The following is a 21,856-nucleotide window of genomic DNA, read 5'->3' as shown; positions in this document are numbered from 1 at the left end:
CGTATTTTAACTGTCAATCCCCACTCTTCTCTATAACTTTCAATCAGGGCCTGGGCGTTGGCCTGTTTCATAATAAAGTACAAAGTAATACTATTAGTCTTGTAGATTTATCTTAATTCAATTACACAGAAATGTACAATAATAACTTGTATTTTATTATTTTTTAATTCCTGTAATATTACTAATAGTCATCCCTATCATGAAAAAATAAGTATTAATATTATTACCACACTAGTTTCTACACCTGTACTATGAACTAATACTATTAGCTTTCATTATGAAACAGGGCCCAGAACACTTAACTTTTGCTCTAACTTCGAGTCTGAAAGGTATGTTTTCTGTCTTGTTCATTATCGTCCTTTATTCTTGATTTTATTCTAATCCCCTTTTTTCCATCTCTTAGTTTGTACTTTATTTTATATTTCTTCTTTTTATATGTTATTATTTCCGTTTTCATATTTTACTTTTATTATTCTTATTTAATTTTTACATTTCACTGTAAACCTTTTTAATTTTTTATTTACTTTGTTCATTTTTATTTACACCACTTAAGTGTTTGTTTCTTTTTTAGTCCTGAAGAAGCACAGCAATATGGCACGAAACGTTGGCTTAATATAAATTGTTTAATGACTATTTGAATTTTTAATTGGCCGCACCCTGACGATCTTCTATTTATTATTACATATTGTCAATCTCCGATCTTCCAAAAGTGTTAAGTGTAAGAAACTGGCATAGTGACTTCTTTCTGGCGGTGCCATCTAGCGGTGGTCTAACGCACCACTACATAAAGTTACGGAATAGCATATCTGGGCCCTGTTTCATAATAATATGTTTGTAATAATGACTATGTTTCATAAAGTACAAACTAATACTATTAGTCTTGTCTCTTTAACTTAATACAATTACACTGACTTGTACAATAGTAACTTGTAATTTAGTACTTTTTAACTCCGGTAATATCACTAATAGTCTTCCATATTATAAAAAGAAATAAGTATTAGTGCAATTACCCCGTAGTTTCTATAATTAACATCACCTCATAGCTCCATCTTCTGATGCACCCCAACCCCCTCCCTCACACTTCTTTTGATTTCAGACTGTTTCTCTTATCATTTCACCATTATCTATTGTCTTTATTATTTTTATTTATCTTTATTTTTATTTTTTATCCTATATGCGATATAACACGAGGAGGCCCCTCACCTCCGGACTCAAAATAGCTCCTGAACGGATAACTCATATGTAAAATTAAAAATAACAGGTAACCTTAAAATACCAAAGGTAGTAGAAGGTAAGACACAACACGAATTACTTTTCTTTCTTACACAGTAATGCACTACTAATTCACATTTTATTTCTGTTTTTTAGAGGGTTCGGAAAAAAAAACCAAAAAAAAAACGTAGTTTCTATTCTTGTACTATGAAATAATACAATTAGCTACTTTGCAAAGTAGCAGTGCTACGTTACCTTGGTTAGAATTCTATTAATTCTTGTTCATCTTAGAACCGTCTGATGTCACATTTTTAATTAACCGACTGAAGACATATTTTATATGAAGCTATTAGCAATAAAAAGAAATGCTTGGATATTAAAGTTTGAAATATATATTAGTCGAACTACTGCAATCTTGAAATCAGAAAAGCTAATAAGGAGATTATCGAATGTCGAGGGAAGAAAAAAATACGCTTAATTTTATTAATAAAGAACTTTTTTCCGACTGTAACTCTGAAAATTATGTTCTTTACTAGTGTAATAATAGTTTATATGCACTGTTTCTGATTTCTATTTCATGGCATGCATCATGGAACTCCATCTATGCTAATGAAGAAAAAGATAATCTATTTCTATATACGAGGAAAAGATAGTTGGTGGGGTACGGTTAAAATAAAACACAAATAAGTTGAAGTAACTTTTAATTATAAATTTAATTGTACCAACGTTTTGGTATAGAATTTCTAGCCTTCCTTAGGGCTAAGAACAGAACAAGATAACAACCAATAAATAATAAACAGATAAAATATAAACAGAATGGCATAAGTAAATAATTATATAAAATGCAATTAATAAAATAAAGTGATGAAAGAAGTGGAAAATAAAATGTATGCATAGGTAATTGAATAAGTAGGTAAAATAACATAAAATAATAAATAAAATAAAAATGAAGTTATATAATGTAAAGAAATATGAATATATTTTGAATTTTCCTTACCCACGTTATTAGTCATGGTCATCATATATATATTTTTTTCTCTTCATTTCTTTTATTTTGTCTCTTTAACTCATATTATGGTTACATATTTCAGTTGTTACATATATTTTATTTCTATCAATTTTATTTTTCTTTCCATAATTTTAATTTTTAAATAATTAATAAACTAATATATTCATCACTTTATTTTATTAATTCCATTTTGTACAATTATTTACTTACGTCATTCTGTTTATATTTTATTTTTTATTTTCTGTATTCATTGCTTGTTAGCTTATTCTTACCCTTAGCTTAATCTTCTGTTCTTAGCCCTGAGGAAGGCTAGAAATTCTGGCCGAAACGTTGGCACAAATAAATAAGTTACTTCTACTTATTTGTGTTTTATTTTGACCGCACCACCTAACCATCTTCTGGTATATGTCATTCACGGTCAACCAGCTCTCATCATTATGGATCTATTTCTATAACTTAAATTCACTTTGTCGGAAGATAGTCCAGGTGGCGGTCAGTAATGTTACTGATAAAATAGTATAGAATTACTAATTACAGTAACCAAAATTTTGCTCCACTTTGCAGGGTTTTAACAGGGATAAATGGGCACAAGATAAAAGCATTGATTTCTCATTTAGAATCTTAGAATCCATTTACCTCTGATGAATAAGCGATGCTCAAGGTAATATTTCTTAGAAAGTGTCAATTTATCAAGATAAGGAACTAGCTTTAGTTCAGTATTTTTGCTTTTTAGTTTATATCCTGGTCAATTTTAACAATTCACATTATTCTAAATATTTCTTTTTAATTACTCACATGTTATAGTTAATGTGGATATCCTTATAAGATATTGGGCTAGCAGCCTGTGTTTGGTGAGCCTCTTGTCGACGTAGTCGTCCCAGATGATTGATACTCCGATGTAGTTGTGAATCGCAGTGGCTGTCAGTACGGACAGAGCTAGAAGCAACTGCACGGCTTGGGCCAACCTTGAAAAAGTACTTATAATGAATTCGAAGTTATTGGAACTTATAAAACATAATAGTAAATTTGTAAATAACAAAAAAAAAAAAAAAAATAGGTCGAGAGTATTGAATTGAAATTATTAAGTTCGAAAAATAAGTTTAATGTTATGGCCTGCAGCATAAAATTCATGTCTCACATTCTTTACAATTTAAACTTGAGTGTGAACATTGTATCACTTGCACAGCTTTACTCTTCAAAAGTGTGAGAGAGAATTTTTATATTATCCTTACAATTTTCTTCTACATAACTTCCTTATACTTAACTTATCTTAGCAACCTATATTATTTATTTATCTTCACATATGTTAATTATGAAGTTTTTATATATTTTTGTACAGTAATTTTAATCTAAGAGATTTTTTCATAAAATTAAAAAATAATCCTATATTATTTTAATCAAAATTCAAGTTAAAAATAAAATGTTGTCTATTGTCTGAACACAACTGCATCAAACATGACCTCTATGTTTTGGGTCATAGTATCCGTAAGGGGTACTTCTCTCTACTTTAAAACACTATCATGAAAAATTTGAAATTTTTATTATAAATATTAATTTCAGTTAAGATTTATTTTATTTATTTATTTATTTTTTTTTTGTAAATTTCAATTAAATTGACCTAATAGTAGTGAAATAAATGAAATACAGAGCATTTTTAACATTATTCAATATTCAGGTGATACCCCTAGGATAGAAGAGACAAAGCATTAATGAACATTTAATTAAATCATAGAATTACATTAATTGAATCATAAAATTTAGTTAATTTTTTTATATCATTATAAAAAAAAATTAAACTCGAATTTTTCGGATCAGATTGCTGACTCAATTCTAATATTAGTATGAGTAACAAATTAAAGTGCTGTAATCATCGTAATTAATCACTATTTTATTGGATTAAAATTTTACTGCACAATATATAAATGTAAATTTTAGATGTACATTGAAATTAAAATTCATCTCTATCCAGGTCAACAAAATCTAATTCCCATTGTAATATTTAATTATCCCTGCATTTACTAATTAAAATAGAGGAAGTATGGTAATTTAGAAAAAACAACAGGAATAACAAACTTTCAAATTTTAAAATACTTTTTGTTGAAGAGTTTTTAGTTTTTACCTCACAATAATTAAGATACTGTTGAATGATTTTACTAATTGCCGTGTTAATGACAACTGGAAATGTGAGAATCAGATGTGAATAACTTCCCTAATTATAGGATCGCTTGCTTCTGTCTCATAGTTTTAAAAATGTTGGCTGCGTTAGCATTTGCAATCCTTTTTATAGCTTTCAAATCTTCTGTCATCGCGCAAAACTCCAACCAGTTTGCTGTCAGTTCCGTTTATATTCATTTGATAGGTTAATTAGCGTCCATAATAACTTATTAATCATATTAATTTAATTTTCAGGGTCCTTACGAAATAATGTTCAGGCAAATAGCACACTGCCAGAATTCAGGGACTGGAGAGACGAGGTTCGACATGACCAGGATGAACAAAGTTAATAGAACAACTTACCTCTATTCATCCAATTTCTCTTTGCCTTACGGGCTTACAGACAATATTATAGTACGTATTTTAAAATTATTCGACAAAAAGAAATATTTTGTGACATCTAATCTGAGTCTTAATTAAATTCGAACTTGCTGAAGTTTTAATTAGATTGTCAATTAGGATAATTAGGAATTATGAGTTTTATAGAAGGAGAATCAACAATCGATCGTTTGAAAGTGTATGATGAATATTTTAAGAGTCAGGAAAAATAGAAACCTTCATACGTGGACTACCGTACTTTTGTAAACTATAATTATTCTTAATTATAAAATAATTTTTAATTTGAATGATAGAATCCCTAAAAAAGATAAAAGGAACTAAAATGCCGGATAAGACCTAGATCTAGGCAGAAGGTTTCTGGATTGAAATGCTCGTTGACTAAGTGGCATCAAAATTTCGGATTCCTTAACCCTTAATAATATTGGTATAACACAAACCTAATAAACAGTCCTAGAACTAAGACTATGTCTTATTATTAATAATAATTAGAAAACGGATTTTCGTTTATTGGATCTATTGTTCTCCAGATTTGATATCAGCCAATCAATTCTAAACAATCTGCTAGCACATAGATCAGTCTAAACATGAACCTTTTTTGTGTTTCGTTATTACCTTTCTTACCTTCTTAGAGTAAGTTTTCCAATATCCTATTCTAGAGGAATTGATGGTTTTGTTTTTATATGTATGGTTGTTAGTCCTCTATTCATGTTTTTTTGTGGCTAATTATCGAGTAACAAGTAATAATCGTATAAAAAAATACAAGGCAAGAAACCACAAACTGTCACTAATAATTGTTTTTTGATAGGAATAGCGAATGAGAAAATAGCAGCACATGCTAGTTAGTTTATTATTTAGATAATAGTTCAATTTTATATTTACTTCATTTAAAATTATATGAATAACTCTCGTAGAACAATACGCCAGTCAACAAGAAATAACTAGAAATCGTGTTCTTTATAGTTGGTTGCGAGCTGTTACGTTTGGGGCAACGGAGGTTGGAAACCATTGGCCAAAGACAGAGAGATCGGCCCAGCTTGCAGTAGCATAAAAAAACTGGCTCCCAAACTGGTCAAAGACGTAGCTAAAGCTATGGGCACTTGGCCTAAGCTGTGCCCCAATCCGCCTGTAAGTATTTCATTAATAAAGTTAACGTTGGTATAATTTACTTGGTAACATTAGTCGAAGAGGAGAAAAAAATAAGTTGTTTAAACCCAAGTTTTGATTACTTTGATGAAAACCTCATGAATTTAATTTAATTTAAGAGTCAAACTTGATATCTCTCCCAACCATAGTCAGAGAGAGTTAAAAGTAGCTATTTCAAAGATACTTTCACATACCAAAAAAAAAAAAAAAAAAATGTATATTACCTTCTGTTAGAAAAGGGCTCAGTTTTCACCTAGACAATACAAGAGATACAGTGAATGCCATTAAAAAGTAAATACTGAAGTATTTAAAGCGCACGCCTCGTAAAGTTTAATATATTCTATAAAATTTTCTCTTATTTTTCGTATGAAGTTCCATATCCTTGAAACTATATACAATACTAAAATACGTCATACTACCTTATTTGAAGAAAAGTTAATTTTATAAAATATGAGCTCTAATGTATGTGTTTAGATTTTATAGTTCTCGAGATACAATTTTTCAAAAAAGCAACATTTTTCCAAAATAGCGAAAAATATTTTGTGAACTAATTTTGGTGAATATCGTGGAAACTGCCGTTCCTTGGGATTTAGGAAACTATTTATCATAACATCATGTTTGGGCTCATACTTTAGAAAATGTATCCTTCCTCAATTGATATTCTATTACAATTTTTAGTGTTGTAGATAGTGTTAATTATATGGAGCTACACATGAAATTATAATTTTTTGTAAATTTTAAAACAGTATCTATTTTTTTTATTCTCTCTAGCTACTATTGTCAAAGTCATCAATTTTGACTACTAACGATACATAGTTTTCATTAATGTTATCAATAATCGAGGTAAAGAAATGTCTTTCAACACTTGTTCAAGCGAAGGTTTTATCAATATTTAAAAATAAATATATACATACATGAGTAGTAGAAAATATAAAAAATTGTTATTTTTATAACAATTAAAATTGTATAAAAAAAAAAAAGAAAATAGAAAATTATTTATTCCTGATGACTATAACAATATTTAATATAACTAATATATTATTTTAATTGAATTGTATCAATTTGATTTGTGTGTGGGTTGATATAATTTGAGAGAAAAATATTGAGAACATTCATTCATTTCATTTTTTAAAAATCGCATATAGAGTAAAGTAGCAGTGAAATGTTTCAGGGCAACTATACAGTGAACAACCTGGCGTTGAATGTTGAGTTGAATATTCCTATACTGCCATACAATAAATACATGGTTGAGTTTTGGCTCAATCATAAAAAGGTAAGGACTGGTTGCGGAAGGGCTTTTGTTGACATCGTACCAAAGAAGAGAGCCAGAAAGCATCACTGATTTATGATGGTTATAAACCCAGTCGATCAATTAAAAAAAATAGTTTATAATCTTTTAATCAGTGTTGTAAATAATATTTAAAATCTAATAAAGTTTGTAAAGAAATCTGAACAAAACTTCCATATCAATATTAATTTTATATATTATTTTAAAATATACATAAATGGTGATATTATTTTTTAATCTACATTTAAATTTAAAAACTATTTGAAACAAATAATTGTAGTAATAGTAAACAGTAGAATATCGTTCAAGAGATAATAGGCAAAATAACGGAAATATTGGAAAGGTTCTTAATTTGAAGACTGCTTTAAATAAATTAAATAATATGACACTCGTTATCCCTTATCCTCACTCTTCAGAAATGTAGTTAGAAGTAAAATAAAGATATATAATAATAATAAGCGATATAATAATAATAAAAATATATATTATTACAATTATCATTAAAACAATAGAGAAACATTTCTCTATTAACTGATTGAGATTTAATTAACTGTTCTGAGTCACTATTTTACACCTAATACTAATTAATCTATTAAGAACATATTAACTATTTTTAAATAAGGAAAGAAAGGGATGTATATGAGAAAAGGGAGTAGGTAAAAAAGATTTTAAATCATGGTATCTAGAAAACGAGCCTAGCATAGTGGGCGGGGCTGTTATAAAAATTTCTTCCATTTTATTTCAAGATTTTTTTTATTTGTAATTTTTACTACAAACGATAGCTATAAAACAAGTCTTATAGAATTACTGCATATTTTAGTCTTTTAAATTGAAATACAAAAATAAAAAGTGGCAAAATCTCCGGCTCGGGCGCCTGAAACCTACGCTGCGCCAATGCATACTCACCGGATGATTCTTTGCAAGCTCCAGATTCTCATAATCTTTTCATTTCACAATAGATATTTAAAGAAAATGATTAAAAGTCAAACTATCATTTCTTTCGAATACGGATAAAAAATGTAATAATTATCAACAAATTTAGAGCCTTCACAAATTTGTAAATTAATGTTATCAAGTATTCCAGTAATATTTATCTAATTTATTGTTGTTAATTATGTTTGTTATATTGACACAATAATTCAGATTAAATTAGTGAAAGCTTTTTTTTTTTTTTAATAATCACTCGGTAACTCTTATAATTTCATATCAAATTAAGAAAATTGTACTGATATTAGTGATTGAGTAAAACTGCATTTTATAAGGATAAGGTTAGATTTTATCATATTTTTTTTTTATTTATTTCAAAAGTGAAAGAATGAATCATAGCTAATGTCAGGTCTTTTCTTTCCACATTTCTGCTGGACTAAAAACGTGTGGAAGGTGGTTTGAACGGTCTTAATTCACTATAAGGAACTAACCATTTTTCCATCATTCATTATCGATCACTATATGCTTACGAAAGAAGGCTGTTTTAATGCACTAAATAAGGTGTCTAAAATTTGCTCAATTTTGATAAAAGATCTGATATTTTATTATTATATCATATATTATATTAATAATAGAACTCTCTAAAATAAACTGGAATTTTAAAAATAAGTGATCTTTTAATAAAGAATTGTGTTCTTACCTTTCGCCTGGTGGTAGATTTAACGTTATACTTCCAGCCGATTTGTCGTCATACTTTAGGTAGCCTAAGAGACCGAAGGCTACATAAAGTGTGCCATACAGGTAAGCTGAGACGTTAAGTACTCCGCAGTTACCCACAAGCTGGTCTTCTCTCTTCATCTCGTTCTGAAGGGGCAATACCTGGTGATTGATATTAAACAAGTATGTCAAATCGATGCACAACTAAAATATCACAATCATTGACTAAATGTAATTTAATTATATTCACTAACCTAAATAGAGTAGTCTGTGTAGTATTGCAGTGGAACATTCAAGCCAATGCAAGGCAGCCAAATTTCAGTTAGTCATGGCGAAGGTGAATATTTTTTTTTTTTTTTTTAACGAGAAACTATTATATCAGAACTACTTATTGTTTACGGAACTTTCATTATTATTTGCAGCTCATGCTATCGTATGTATGATTATATTGTTATACTAATAAAATACAAATTATGTTGTTTATATTATAATTATTATGTATGCATTTCATCATGATATTTCGACCCCTACCCTTTAATGCTATGACAAGCTTTAGAACTCCCTTTTCCCCCCATTCTGCTCTTATCACACAGAATTTGTCTGTTTTATCTTGGAAGCTATTGGTGTAAGGTATTTTAGGGGTTCTTAGTAATGTAGTAAAGTATTTTTTTTTTTTTAAATAATTTATTTATTGATATTTACAACTGTATACACATATATACAACAAGTAAATTTGCTGTAGGTGACATAGTAACATGATAAAAACATGTGGAGAATCTACCCACTGATAGAACTCCAATAACATTTCTAGAGAAGAAGATCTCGAGGCCATCTTCTTTTCAGATGCCTAGGAGGATTATTAGGTAATGAAGGAGAAGCCAGGTTAGAAACAAGTGGATTTGGGTGGTTGAGAAGTTTATTATGGAAGGAACGGTATCTGGTTCTGGCCAAATCGGCATCATATGGAATATTGAGGTCCTGATGGATGACTTGATTTGTGACAAAGTAAGGAGCATTAAGGATTTTAGGAAGGGTTTTTGACTGTAAGGATTAGATTCGAGAGGAATTAGATGGTTTAGTGGAGCCCCATAGCTCAACTCCGTATGTCCAAAAAGGCCTTATAATAGTCATGTAGATCAGTCTTTTGTAATGGATTGGCAATTTAGACCGTTTGTCTAGTAAATGTTGCAATAGTCGGAATCTACGGCCAGTTTCTTGTCTTTTTAGTCTTGTATGAGGATTCCATGTCAGTCGTTTGTCGAGATGTAGTCCTAAGTAACGGATCTGTTCGACAGGAATAAGTGAGGTATTATTAAAGGATATTGTAGGGGAAGAGGTCATGGGTTTACGTCGAAGGGTAAATGTGATTTGGTGAGATATATTGGAATTTATTTTAATCCTCCAGTTTTGGCACCATTCTTCAAGGGTGGTGATGTGGGAATGGAGGGTTTGGGATACAATGTGAGGATCATTGTTCACTGACAATAGACATGTGTCATCGGCATACGTGGTGAGAAAAAGTATTTCTTAAACTCGTAAAATTCGAATATAAATAAAGCTTTTCTATCTTCGTAAATATGGTGTGAAAGTAATATTACGCGATAAAAATAAATAAATAAAGTGGAAGTGCAGACGTATAATGTTCAAATATATCAGTTTTTCTACAGATTCACTCTATTTCTTTTTACAAAGCGGTATTTCTTTCTAAGATTATGTTTCAATTCATAACCTACAATACCCATCCGTATAAACATACATAAAAAAATAAAATAAAATGTAAATGTTTGCCACCCCATATATTTGGTAAATTAGAAGTAGATGTAACTCCTATCGTTGCAGTAAAGTGTACACGGTATTTTCCATTGTAATTAATGATAAAAAAATATATATTTATTACTTCAGTTATAATAAAAAAATAGATATAATTGTTCTCAATCAAGTACTAACCATCGTAATGCAGCAACTTGCGAAGAAGACGGTTCCGAAAAACTGTGGGATATCATTAATGGATCCAAAAGCGTGCTTCCCCTCCATGGATATCGGTTCTCTAAAGATGTAATACAGAACCACAGCCACGCTCGTGAGTAGGATGGCGTTGCCAAACGTGGATACCATTGACAGCTTCTTTAGGTTCAGTACCATGTTGATTGCTAAGATAGGAATGAAGATTATCAATTCGAAGTATCTCAAGTCCATGTCCCAATGAGGATAAACTGCCTGAAAAAAAATTATTCTCCTATAATTTATGAGAAAAAAACCCAAATATAAAGTCATAATAGTATGTACAATTTATAATTATAATTAGTTATAACATTTTTTATCTAATTTATATGATGTTTTATACCTAACTATTTGACAATATAATGACATCAGTGATTTTAGTTTAAGTAACCAATAAGATTTAAGTTATTAAAATAAGAAAATTGTCTTTACTCAGCTCAGTTATATTTAAACATGTTAAAGAAATGTATTTATTAGTTAAAATTATCAAGCACAAAATTACATAATTGTATAACGTTTATCTATCTGTACATAAAAGAACAAAACTTTAACATAAAGACAATGTAAAGTGGATATTAACTCCTGAAAAAATATTTTTATTTAATGATGCCTTGAGAAGAATAAAACAGTCTGTATTGTCTACTATGTATTTTATGCTGGACTAATGTATATATAATTTTTTTCTTGATTGTTAATAATATGTACTTTTTGAGGTTCTTGGGAATCAGTCAAGTGTTTTGTATTTTTCCTATTTTTGTTTTATGTTTTTAAGTATGTCTTATGTGTTTATGAGGTTGGAGTAACATAAATGTCTGTGCAACAACCACTTCAGCAATGATAGTGCCTTTATTTCAGCAGGATAAATTTATTTAGCAAATTACACGACCTTCATGCTATTAGGAATGGGCTATATTTGTAAATTATTTATTAATGAATGATAATAACTAAAAATTGCATTTATGGCAATTTAGTCCTAGTTTTCTTTATAACTAATTGTTGTCCTGCTCTGCTTTGAAGTATTTACCAAAAGTGATTAACTTGGCAATAACACAGCAATCTGAATAAGGAATTCAAAATAATGTAAAACATGCATTTGAATTTTTTTTTTTTAAATCTTTCCCTTTTTTTGCAGTGATCCAATCTAACTTGTAATACAGAAAGATTTACATTGAGAAAATGAAAATTCTGCTAAAAAATTATCTAACTCCATTAATGGGATAGTTTAAACTCCTTACACTCTCATATAGATAAGCCCGCATTACTGACCGGTGTTGCGGGCTAACATTGACTGTTCGGAAACGGCTCTTATTAATTTTGTATCCATATTTTTGTTTAATTCCTATAAGAAAATAAATCAGTTCTTTGTTGTTTCTTCTTTAATTTATGAAATTTAACTTTAACATGAGGCAATTTATTTTAAAACCAAGAAGATATAAATATAAATTACACCATTAACCCTAAAAATAATTACTACCTACACAGAATTCTTGTGTTTATTGAAGCAAGGCAAAAATACTTTTTCGCTAAAAAAATTACCATTTCAATCGGTGTATGACTGCTAATTTTTATGATAATTTAATTTATATCATTATTCTTGAATCTGAAATGTTAAAACCATACTGGACTGTTTTTTTTAATAAACGCATTATAAAATAAAATTTATTCAACATTAATTTTTTTTAATTAACAATGATTCCTCCCTTTCCGTTCTATTATGGTATAAATCCATCAGAGTATCGAAAGAGAATTTTACGAAGAACAAAGTTAAGTTCTTTAGTATTCTTGCACTGATTCCTGAAACTGTCAGTTGGATACATACCACAGCAAGAACTGTAGTAACAGATAGGTAAATTTACTACTTACTGTTGTTATGTAGCCGAAATCGTCTTGACAACTTTATACCAGTGACGGTTTATGCAATGTACATACTTTTTCGTAAGTCTAAACCTGTAATATTTTTAAATAAAACCGGAGGATGAAATCAAATTTTAAAAAATATGAAATAGTGAAACTTCTCGGTTTAAACAAATGAATTTTGGTTTCGATGCTGTTATTGTAAAATGAAACAATAAAATTTTCAAGATTACATTTTATTTTAAGGAGTTCATAACCTCAATAACAGAATATTAACTATCTTCACGGCCATTGCAATAATTATGTTTGTGAAGCTATTGTTTGAAACAATGCATTTCACATTCTTATTTACTGAAACGAAATTAAATGAGGAAGGAAACGCTATAAAATGTAATTGTTTTGCATTTCTTCCACCATTACAACTGACTCAGAAAATACGATGCTCTTGATTAACAACTCAATACAAGTATGAAACCCCTGCCTTACGGTTACACTGTTTATGTAAATGGGATTAGTCCTACTTGTGTCAAACATAAATTAAACAGATTAGTTTTAGTCTTTTATTTGATCTTTAATTAAATCTTCAAAAAATATTTATAAACGTTATGTATTTATGTCTATTTTTATAAACATATTTTATTCAGGAATTCTTGAACACATTCGAGGCACGGAGAAAGAAAACCATAGATGATGTTGGAAAATCAAGCAAGTTTGGAAAAGCAAAGTTTAACAGAAAATTATTGCTGGAGTGAATGGCGAAAGCACGCATTGTATAAAATTTTAGAATTTGAAAAAAAAAAATCTGAAAACGGCTAGCATATGCAGTTAATTTTCATAGAAAACCCTGCAGCATCCTTGCACCGATTTGTTCGGTGTGGGACCTCAGGGAACCAGAGGAAGTTTTCCACTTCCTGGCTGTTTGTCTTATCCTGAGAAAACTTAAAATAGACACGTTTGGTAGGAATTATCTTAAAGTTAAGTTAAAAGGTTAATGAATGGAGAGAACTATAATTTATTATATAATTATGTTTAAACAAGTTAACAATATTTAAGTAATGTGTTGATCTCACATAAATCTCAAGAGTTGATGGTGTTGTATTATTTTATTTCTTTTATTGTAAGTGAATTAAATATTATATACATTAAAATATTAATTCAAGCTGATCAGCAATTCCAAGCTTTTTTGCAAATATATTTATTTTGTCTTGTCATTCTGTAGAAATGAAAAGAAATAAAATAATCTTGAATTATTCATTTTCAAATTCATTTGTATTATACTGTAATTTCAAACATTTACGAGACGAAATCATAATTTTCAATACAAGCAAGTCAGTTCATAATCTTCTCGTAATGACATTGGAGTTTCCGTGGCCTGTTGCATCCTTTCTATCATCCATGATCGAATACACGCAAGCTTTCATAAATTTAAACACGGCAAGAGTGCTCCGTAAAAAATTGTTTGTATGTACCATTGCCATGGGTAACCAGTAATTAGGAATTTACTAATTCCATCCCAATTGTCTCTACCTGCATAAATTATGCTCCAATTATACATTACAATCATCGTTAAGAAATATTTACGTAATTTCAAGGTCAAACGCTTTTTTTCATGAATAATTAATAACTCAACAATTTATATTTTAAATAAAATAAAATTTAATACCAGACACTTAATTTCTTTAATATACAAAATAGTAATTGCAATGTGGGTTTGAATGTTAAAACAAGGACATTCACTTTTCTTTGTATCTTAATATTTTTCTTTTATTCACATTCCTCTTTGTAGAATATTCATATCCGTACTTTGTAAGGATGTACTGTTACTAGACTAGCGATTCTATAAGGAGGTAATTTGTTCAGAATCATGCTCGACTGCCAGATTTTGACCCTATTAAGGTTAACCACTTTGTTGGGACGCGTCCACCCAGATGAGAAAGCCTCACGAATCACGGCTACAGTGGAACATAAATTAATTACCTCCCAAACAGTATTCGAACCTGTGTCCTTGGGTTTTTTTGTACAGTGAGCTACCCACTCCCAAGAATGTGAATTAAATAATATCAAATCACTAAAATATTGAAATGAATATTGATACGTCAACTATCATATTTTGGTAATTGTTTAAAACATTAATTTCAAATGTTTTTACTCTCAGACATGCACCTGGTCCACCACAACTAATCCCCAAAAGTAAAAATGTGAAATGAAATCCTGCCAGTGAAACAGTAAGATAACTGGGAATTCACCTGAATCGCCTCCTAACCTGGAATCACAGTATTAGCATCAAACTAATTCAACCCTATGCAAGGTTAGCAATGCTATATTCTATCCTAAATAGAAGATCCAAATTAAAACCAGAAACAACTGTTCTTATTTTTAAAACGATTGGCAGGCCACTACTGATGTACGGCTATGAAGTCTAGAGAGCGGCATCCTTTACGAAAAGGAAAAAATAAATTGCAATGTTATCAAAACAAAGTCCTAAGAATCGCAGTGGATGCTCCTTGGTTTGTAAGAAATAGCCAATTGCATCAGAAATTACAAATAGATTTGATAGAGTATTGCATCAAGAATGTTTCGAATGAATTACGCTGTAGAGGAGACCCAAAAAGGTATATCATCATCAACCCTATTCACATTTAAATAATTAACACGCTAATCCAGTTCGTTAGGAACACTACAAGTAGCAAAAAAAATGGTGGAATGGAAATAGTTGAGACATCCAAGGAGCACTTTTCCAAAATCAACTGAATTCACCCACAAATTTCAAACCCTCAAAATCAATTTAAAGTGGCTGTAGATGTGCAAAAAACGTTTAATAAAATTTATCTCCTCTGTGAATATACTTCTTCCTAGAAAACAACCTTATACCGAATTTCAGCTCATCTGTTCTAAAGCAGAAAGTTGGAGGTGGCCAAATGAAGCGAGTGAGTGGAACAAAAAATTGACAGACATATTCCAAACACCCAAAATCGTTTTCTATGGCATATGAAACGTCCAAATCTAGTGCCTTTCAACTCCGTCCTCCGACATTTGATAAAATATACAAACATTTAAGGAAACACAACGAACATGGTTGATCATTTAAGACGTAGTATAGGTTTAAGGTGCCTTTACACCGAATTATTAACATTCTGATGCCCACTGTTTAACCCAGCCAGTAACTAAAATGTATTATTATTGCCATTTCTATCAAAAATGTAAAACACATTACGATGTCTACAGTTTACCTTATTGAATAGCGAAATTTCATGAACTGATATTAACAATGAATCAAAGAAAAAAAATCTCATATTATTAATATTGGTAATATTAACATCTTAACAAGAAATAGCTATGTTTATAACCTTTCGCTATTGACCAGTTTAAATAGTAGGTGACTAAATGTTAATGTCATTCTAACTCATGGAGGCGCATGTGTGATCAATTCTTTCTGATCTGGCTTATTGTATATATTTACATTTAAGGCTTTATTTGTGAATTAATAATGATATAAAATAAAAGAAATAATCATGATATAGAATAATATTAATACTAATAAAACTACTTACAGCTTTAATGTTGGAAGCTATAAATACAATGTACACACAAAGACCTCCAATTTGTCCAAGCAAAATGAATATATTTGTTGATGTCCTGCAAATAGCAATAAATTATTTTATTAAAATCGATTTTTGAAAATTGTGTATACATTGATTTGCATATAATTTGAAAATAAATTATACCTAATTACATTTTTTTGCAGAAACTATGGTAGGATATGTAATTTTTAAAATATAGACAAATCATTAAATCACAAATAAAAAACAACAAATGGCATGATAGAGGTGATACCCTCGTAATTTATATGGTTCTAGTACCAAAATAATATTTTGCAGTTTAATTATGTTCAAACTGTTTCAAACTGCTACTATTTTATGCTACCTTAAAATAATCAACCTGTTTCGTACCGAGCATAATTATGACAATATATAATCCTCTTCCTTTACCACAGGTCTTATAAAGGACCTGGGTCTGCTGAAGACGGTGTTCACAATATTGGCCCAGGAGCCGCTAACCTAGGGTACAAGAACGAGGAGGGACCGCTCTACTGGGATTGAATTGGTTGTATGAGTAATCCTCCTAGGAATAGAGGAGTCCGTCTATATGGGACTCCATCAGCTCAAAGCTCACTCCATCCAGTTGCTGTGGTCCTCTGTCAGCTGACATCGTACTCCACCAGACCACCATTTGAATAGAAATACTACAAATAAACAAAGAATATAGGATATTTGAACTTACACGAAGATAGGAGCTAAACTTCTCACAGCCTTGGGCCCACTTGCAAAAGCAGCTTGGACAGTGCCCTGATAAGACGGTATCATGTCTTTGTTCCTTTTCGTCAATTCTCTCTGGCAATCCACCTAATCAAAATATTTCAATGTAATGATTATTATTTTGTGATACTTTTAATTAATTCAAGGTATTAAATATTAAGTAATCTGATAATAACGTTTGAAGAGTCCGTCGAACATCATTCATTGATAATGCTGATTATGATAGTGACATTATAGGTTCTGCTTCCTGATGGTCTACATTTAGAATAACTGTATATGATAGAAAATCAATAAAAACAAAATTTAATGTCCAGACAAACCCTTTGAAGAATTAAGAGTTGATATACTTCATTATGAACAGACTTGTTGATATCTATATACTACAATTGTTGCTATATTTTTATAAGACTTTTCGCTCACATAGTGAACAGACTCAAAATACTTATTACAATTATTATTACTTATTATTAAATACAGACCACGCAAACACTTATTAAATACTTGGAACCGTATCTGACTCATGCTCGAATATAAATGGACAATAGTTAAGAATTAAGAAATAATGTGGTTGAAAATTTCTAATATCCTCAAAAATTAAAAGCTGTTATAACACACCTATTCATAAAAATTTGACCTTGTCGGAAAAATTAGGTCTTTGAAATAAAGCTTAATGGAGATTAATTGAAATTTTCCAAAACTTGAAGGCGAAAGATAGGCTTGGTTCGGCAGTATATATTGCAATATCCTAAATCAACAATTAAATTGACACCAAATGAAATAACCTTTGGAACCAATGTTATAGAAACTATGGCCAATATTAAAGATAAATTAGTTGAACAGTACCATAAAGAATTACAGAGGATTTTAATGACTACACTAAAACCCAAATAATCAAGACAAATGCAATAAAGCTGGAGAAGCCTAAGAATATTGAAGAACAACTTTTGTCAAAATTAGAACCAAAATAAAACTTAGAATCCTAACTAACAAGTTTATAAATTTAATAATTATAAATAATAATTTAACAGAAATAAAACCTTAAGGTGTACCCTGCTAATATCCAACGCCTAAGAAAAACATGGAAAAATTGTAAACAACCATAATAAAACTACCAGATTCCAGAACAATAACTATCATCAAGTAAGTTATTAATTATACTTCAGTCAACTTTACCAGATACCAATTGGTATTGGTATCTGGTAAGAGGAAGTGGCGGCTTACTGGTTCAAGATTCATTTCTCGGGAAAGCCGAGAAGTAAATATTGACTGTCTCAGTAGGGAATGGAGCACAAAACCTTCCAAACTCAACTAAACGAAACTATAAGACTAACTGAGAGTGACCTGACTTCAGTCACATGACATTATTTTTAAACATTTAAAATTGCTAAAAAAAGATTTATAATATATCTATATACGTCAGAAATAATAAAACACTGGACAGTAACATGGATGTGAAAAATAATAAGAAATAAGATTTAATAATTATCCACCTTGAACGTGATGTATCATTTTTCTATTGTTTCCTATTTTAGAATTCCGATTATTTATTCATCAAATTTATGCAGTTGAATTGTTATTTATGAATTGTGTTTGGATTATGATTAAATAATCCATTCATGACCTGAACGACTGCGGTTAATATAATCATTATTAAAAACCGGATTTTCGTGAAATAGCTTGGAATGATATTAACATAGGGTTCCGGGTGACTATAAAAGATTTGTCAAGGATAAGCTTGCTATAGAGAACATTCAGTGTTATTGTTCTTTATTCTGATTTCCAGACCACCTTAAGCTCTTAAATTCTTCCATTTGACTTTGCTGTTGCAGGTTGAATTTTAATTTTTTTTAATATTACTATATTATATTGTTTTAAATAAAAATCAAACAAACGAAATAAATTGAACTGATTAAGACAGTTAAAACAAGCAATATTTAAAAAACACCAAAATTAAGACACGGCGTGAAACCCTCTCCCACCTTCTTTTTTTTTTCAAATCCCCTATTTGAAATAAAGTTACGTGTTTAACAGTGTCTGTGTAGTGCGGTTTTGTTTTTACATAAATATTTACAGGTTGTTCAAGTGGCTAGAATGCTGCCTGTTGCCACCTTACTGGTGGAGGCGCTGGTTGCATGGTTGTATGTGCTGGGCTGATATTTCAACGAGTCCAGGAATTTGATATGCCTCCTCCTGATCCGTTGGGACATCCAATAATTCGTGAAGAATCAGCGGTTTCTCTTCTTCCATACTGAAGTCTGTACAATATTCCGCAGTATAGAATCTCCCACCTTCCGTGGTAGCCTTACTTTATCTGACTTTTCAAACAGATAATTATAGCGAGTAGGTCGAATGTCACAAACTTACAAGAGGAGATCGAAACACGAAAAAAAGGTCGCCTGGACCCGTCCTAGTAAGAACCTCTTTTTCCGTACCCCCCTGACGAAATAAGTTACTGAAGTAAGACCCCAGGGAGCGGCGGTTCTACATCACTTATGAAATATTGGCGCCTGAAATTGAAAAACGGCTCTATGCATTTTATATCCAACTTTTAATGGTACATTTGTATGTAAAGAAACAATTGTATTACTATTATTAATTACACAATAAAGCGAATTATTGCATGATTTGGGTATTGTATGCACATTTTCTGTTTTACAGGGCGATTTTGCACATTTTGGGTTTTTAACGCACAAATATTTGGTCTCATATCATCATATATTGTCAAATCATATTTATATGATTATATTTCAATGTTTTCTTGTTTTGTTTTTTCTAATAAGATATATTATTCTATTAAGAAATAAGCTTCTCTTTTATTTATTTTCGCATTTTTTTTTCGTTCCTTAATAATGATTTTCTTTGATATTATGATTTCTTAGAAAACAGTCTCATAATTTTTTTTAGTAGTAAAAGTTAGAAGTTGAAGGATAAGATAGAGCCGCAGATATAAATCTGTTTTAAATGGTAGAGTTTAACGTTTTCCTCTTCCATTTAATTACAGGAGTCAGTTCTACCATTTTAATGCCGCCAAGGATTATTTGTGGTTTTCTTTGTTGAGCTTCTTTCTTTTATTGATTTGCATTCAGTGCTTATGCTAAACCTGAACACATTTTAATTTAATTTCCACGTTTCAATAATTGATATTGAATAATAATAATGAATAATACTTTTTTCTATTTTAATTTTATGGTCTTTGATCTTTCTTCGACTTAGTTAAGGTTGATACATTATATTGAACATTTTCCTTGTAATACCAAAGTTTTGCCAAAACATGTTTGGTTATTTTATATTTATTCTATTTTAGATCTGAAAGAACTTGTTTTGACAATTATTGAGTTAGGTCTGAGAAACATTTTGGCATTATTAAAACATTGAACCTCCCGTAACACTCGAAATGATATTCAAAATACTATTAAATTGTCTACATAGTTGAATAAAAAAAAATACTGCTTAATTTTACACAGCGAAAAATATCACTTCATGCCTTCATTATAATTTAGTTTGCAGACTCCGAATAATGGATTGGTTAACTTAGCTTGTTTTTCCAATTCACCATGTTTTTTCCCAGGCTTCCGATTTGTAGTAAATAATAACCATGTTACAACATTTATTAATATATTAAATTAATATTATAGGGTTATTGGCTAAAAATAAAAAATATATTATAATTTATAAAAATATAGATTAAAATGTAAGACAAAATGATTTTGCCATTCTTGAAGAACAAAAATACTTAACACTGTTTAATAATTGTTTCATGTTCAAGTGGTCAAAATACGACAAATTATTAATTATAACTACTACTTATGAAGTGGGTAGAGTATTCTACAAAATAATGAAAACGTTTACTTGAGCGTTTGGTTTTCATGAGATTTGTTTTTTTTTAATTGGACTACATATATTTTCTTTAACTTGTATTTTAATTCATCCCAATAGTACCACTGTCACACGAAGAGACAAGTTAACAAACGATCCAAAAAATCGAAAAATAAAATACAAAATCACAACAATTTACAAACAAAATTAAAATTATTTTAAAGTAATACTATTTTGGTGCATTCTAACAAACTTATTTATATTCATAAATAATTTTGTTAGAATGCACCACTCACTTTTATTAAAATTAAATGCTTATTTGTTTATTTTTTTAAAACTTCTGGAATGAAATGTTTCATACTCTCTGGGAAGATGTAGTTAAGAGTATATATTGGGTATCACTGTGTTCCCATGTCGCAGGTTTTGTTATTTATTAGATCTACAGTTGGGGTATTCATGATCTTTAGTTTAACATGTTTAAGCTTGTTAAATGGAAACACCTATGTTAAATAGAGAAATATTTTCTTCTTTTACCATGTTAAAACGATATAACATATAACATGGTTGAGAGTTGTTAAATGGAGAATGACGTCACACAACAGACTAGCTGAGCTCATCAACGTTTCGTTTGTTGTGTTAGGTTACTTTCTCGTAGTTTGTGTTTTGATTTTTTTAGTATTGTTTTGGATGTTATTAAAGCTAATAAAGCAACTGCTGACAATAATAATAATGTAATGAAAGTTCTCAATTAGCTTATCTTGCTTCTCTTACTCACAAGTAAGAAGATCAACAAGACACTCAGTGGACAGACTTTCACACAATTTGCACTTATCCTCCAATTCAGGTATGTTGAAATAAATTACTTTAATCAAAACTTATAATTAAACAATAACATGAAGTTCTGGAAGGAAAGGTTCTAAAACAAGTTACCCAAAACATCCACTAGGAGGTCTTCTTCATTTAACATTTAGCATGAATTTAAATAGGGCTGCTCACAATCCTATACTTACAACATTTAAT

General features: G+C 29.8%; 1 protein-coding gene across 2 annotated transcripts in view; it reads right to left on the bottom strand.

Annotated features, from left to right (window-relative positions):
• Window positions 1–21,856, bottom strand: part of LOC106682380 (proton-coupled amino acid transporter-like protein CG1139) — a 59,775-nt gene that overhangs the window by 1,578 nt on the left and 36,341 nt on the right. For both annotated transcript variants that reach the window (XM_014423194.3, XM_014423193.3), the window contains exons 4-8: window positions 16,986–17,107; window positions 16,256–16,340; window positions 10,797–11,066; window positions 8,833–9,011; window positions 3,017–3,186 (exon numbers count right to left, since the gene is read on the bottom strand). In XM_014423194.3, the coding sequence (XP_014278680.1) occupies window positions 3,017–3,186; window positions 8,833–9,011; window positions 10,797–11,066; window positions 16,256–16,340; window positions 16,986–17,107 (826 nt within the window). The remainder of the gene's footprint in view (window positions 1–3,016; window positions 3,187–8,832; window positions 9,012–10,796; window positions 11,067–16,255; window positions 16,341–16,985; window positions 17,108–21,856) is intronic.

Source organism: Halyomorpha halys, unplaced genomic scaffold (assembly GCF_000696795.3).
Source record: "Halyomorpha halys isolate HHAL.00 unplaced genomic scaffold, Hhal_1.1 Scaffold409.1, whole genome shotgun sequence".
NCBI lineage: Eukaryota > Metazoa > Arthropoda > Insecta > Hemiptera > Pentatomidae > Halyomorpha > Halyomorpha halys.
Note: the sequence above shows the minus strand (reverse complement) of the source record. Positions and strands in the feature narration are given on the sequence as shown.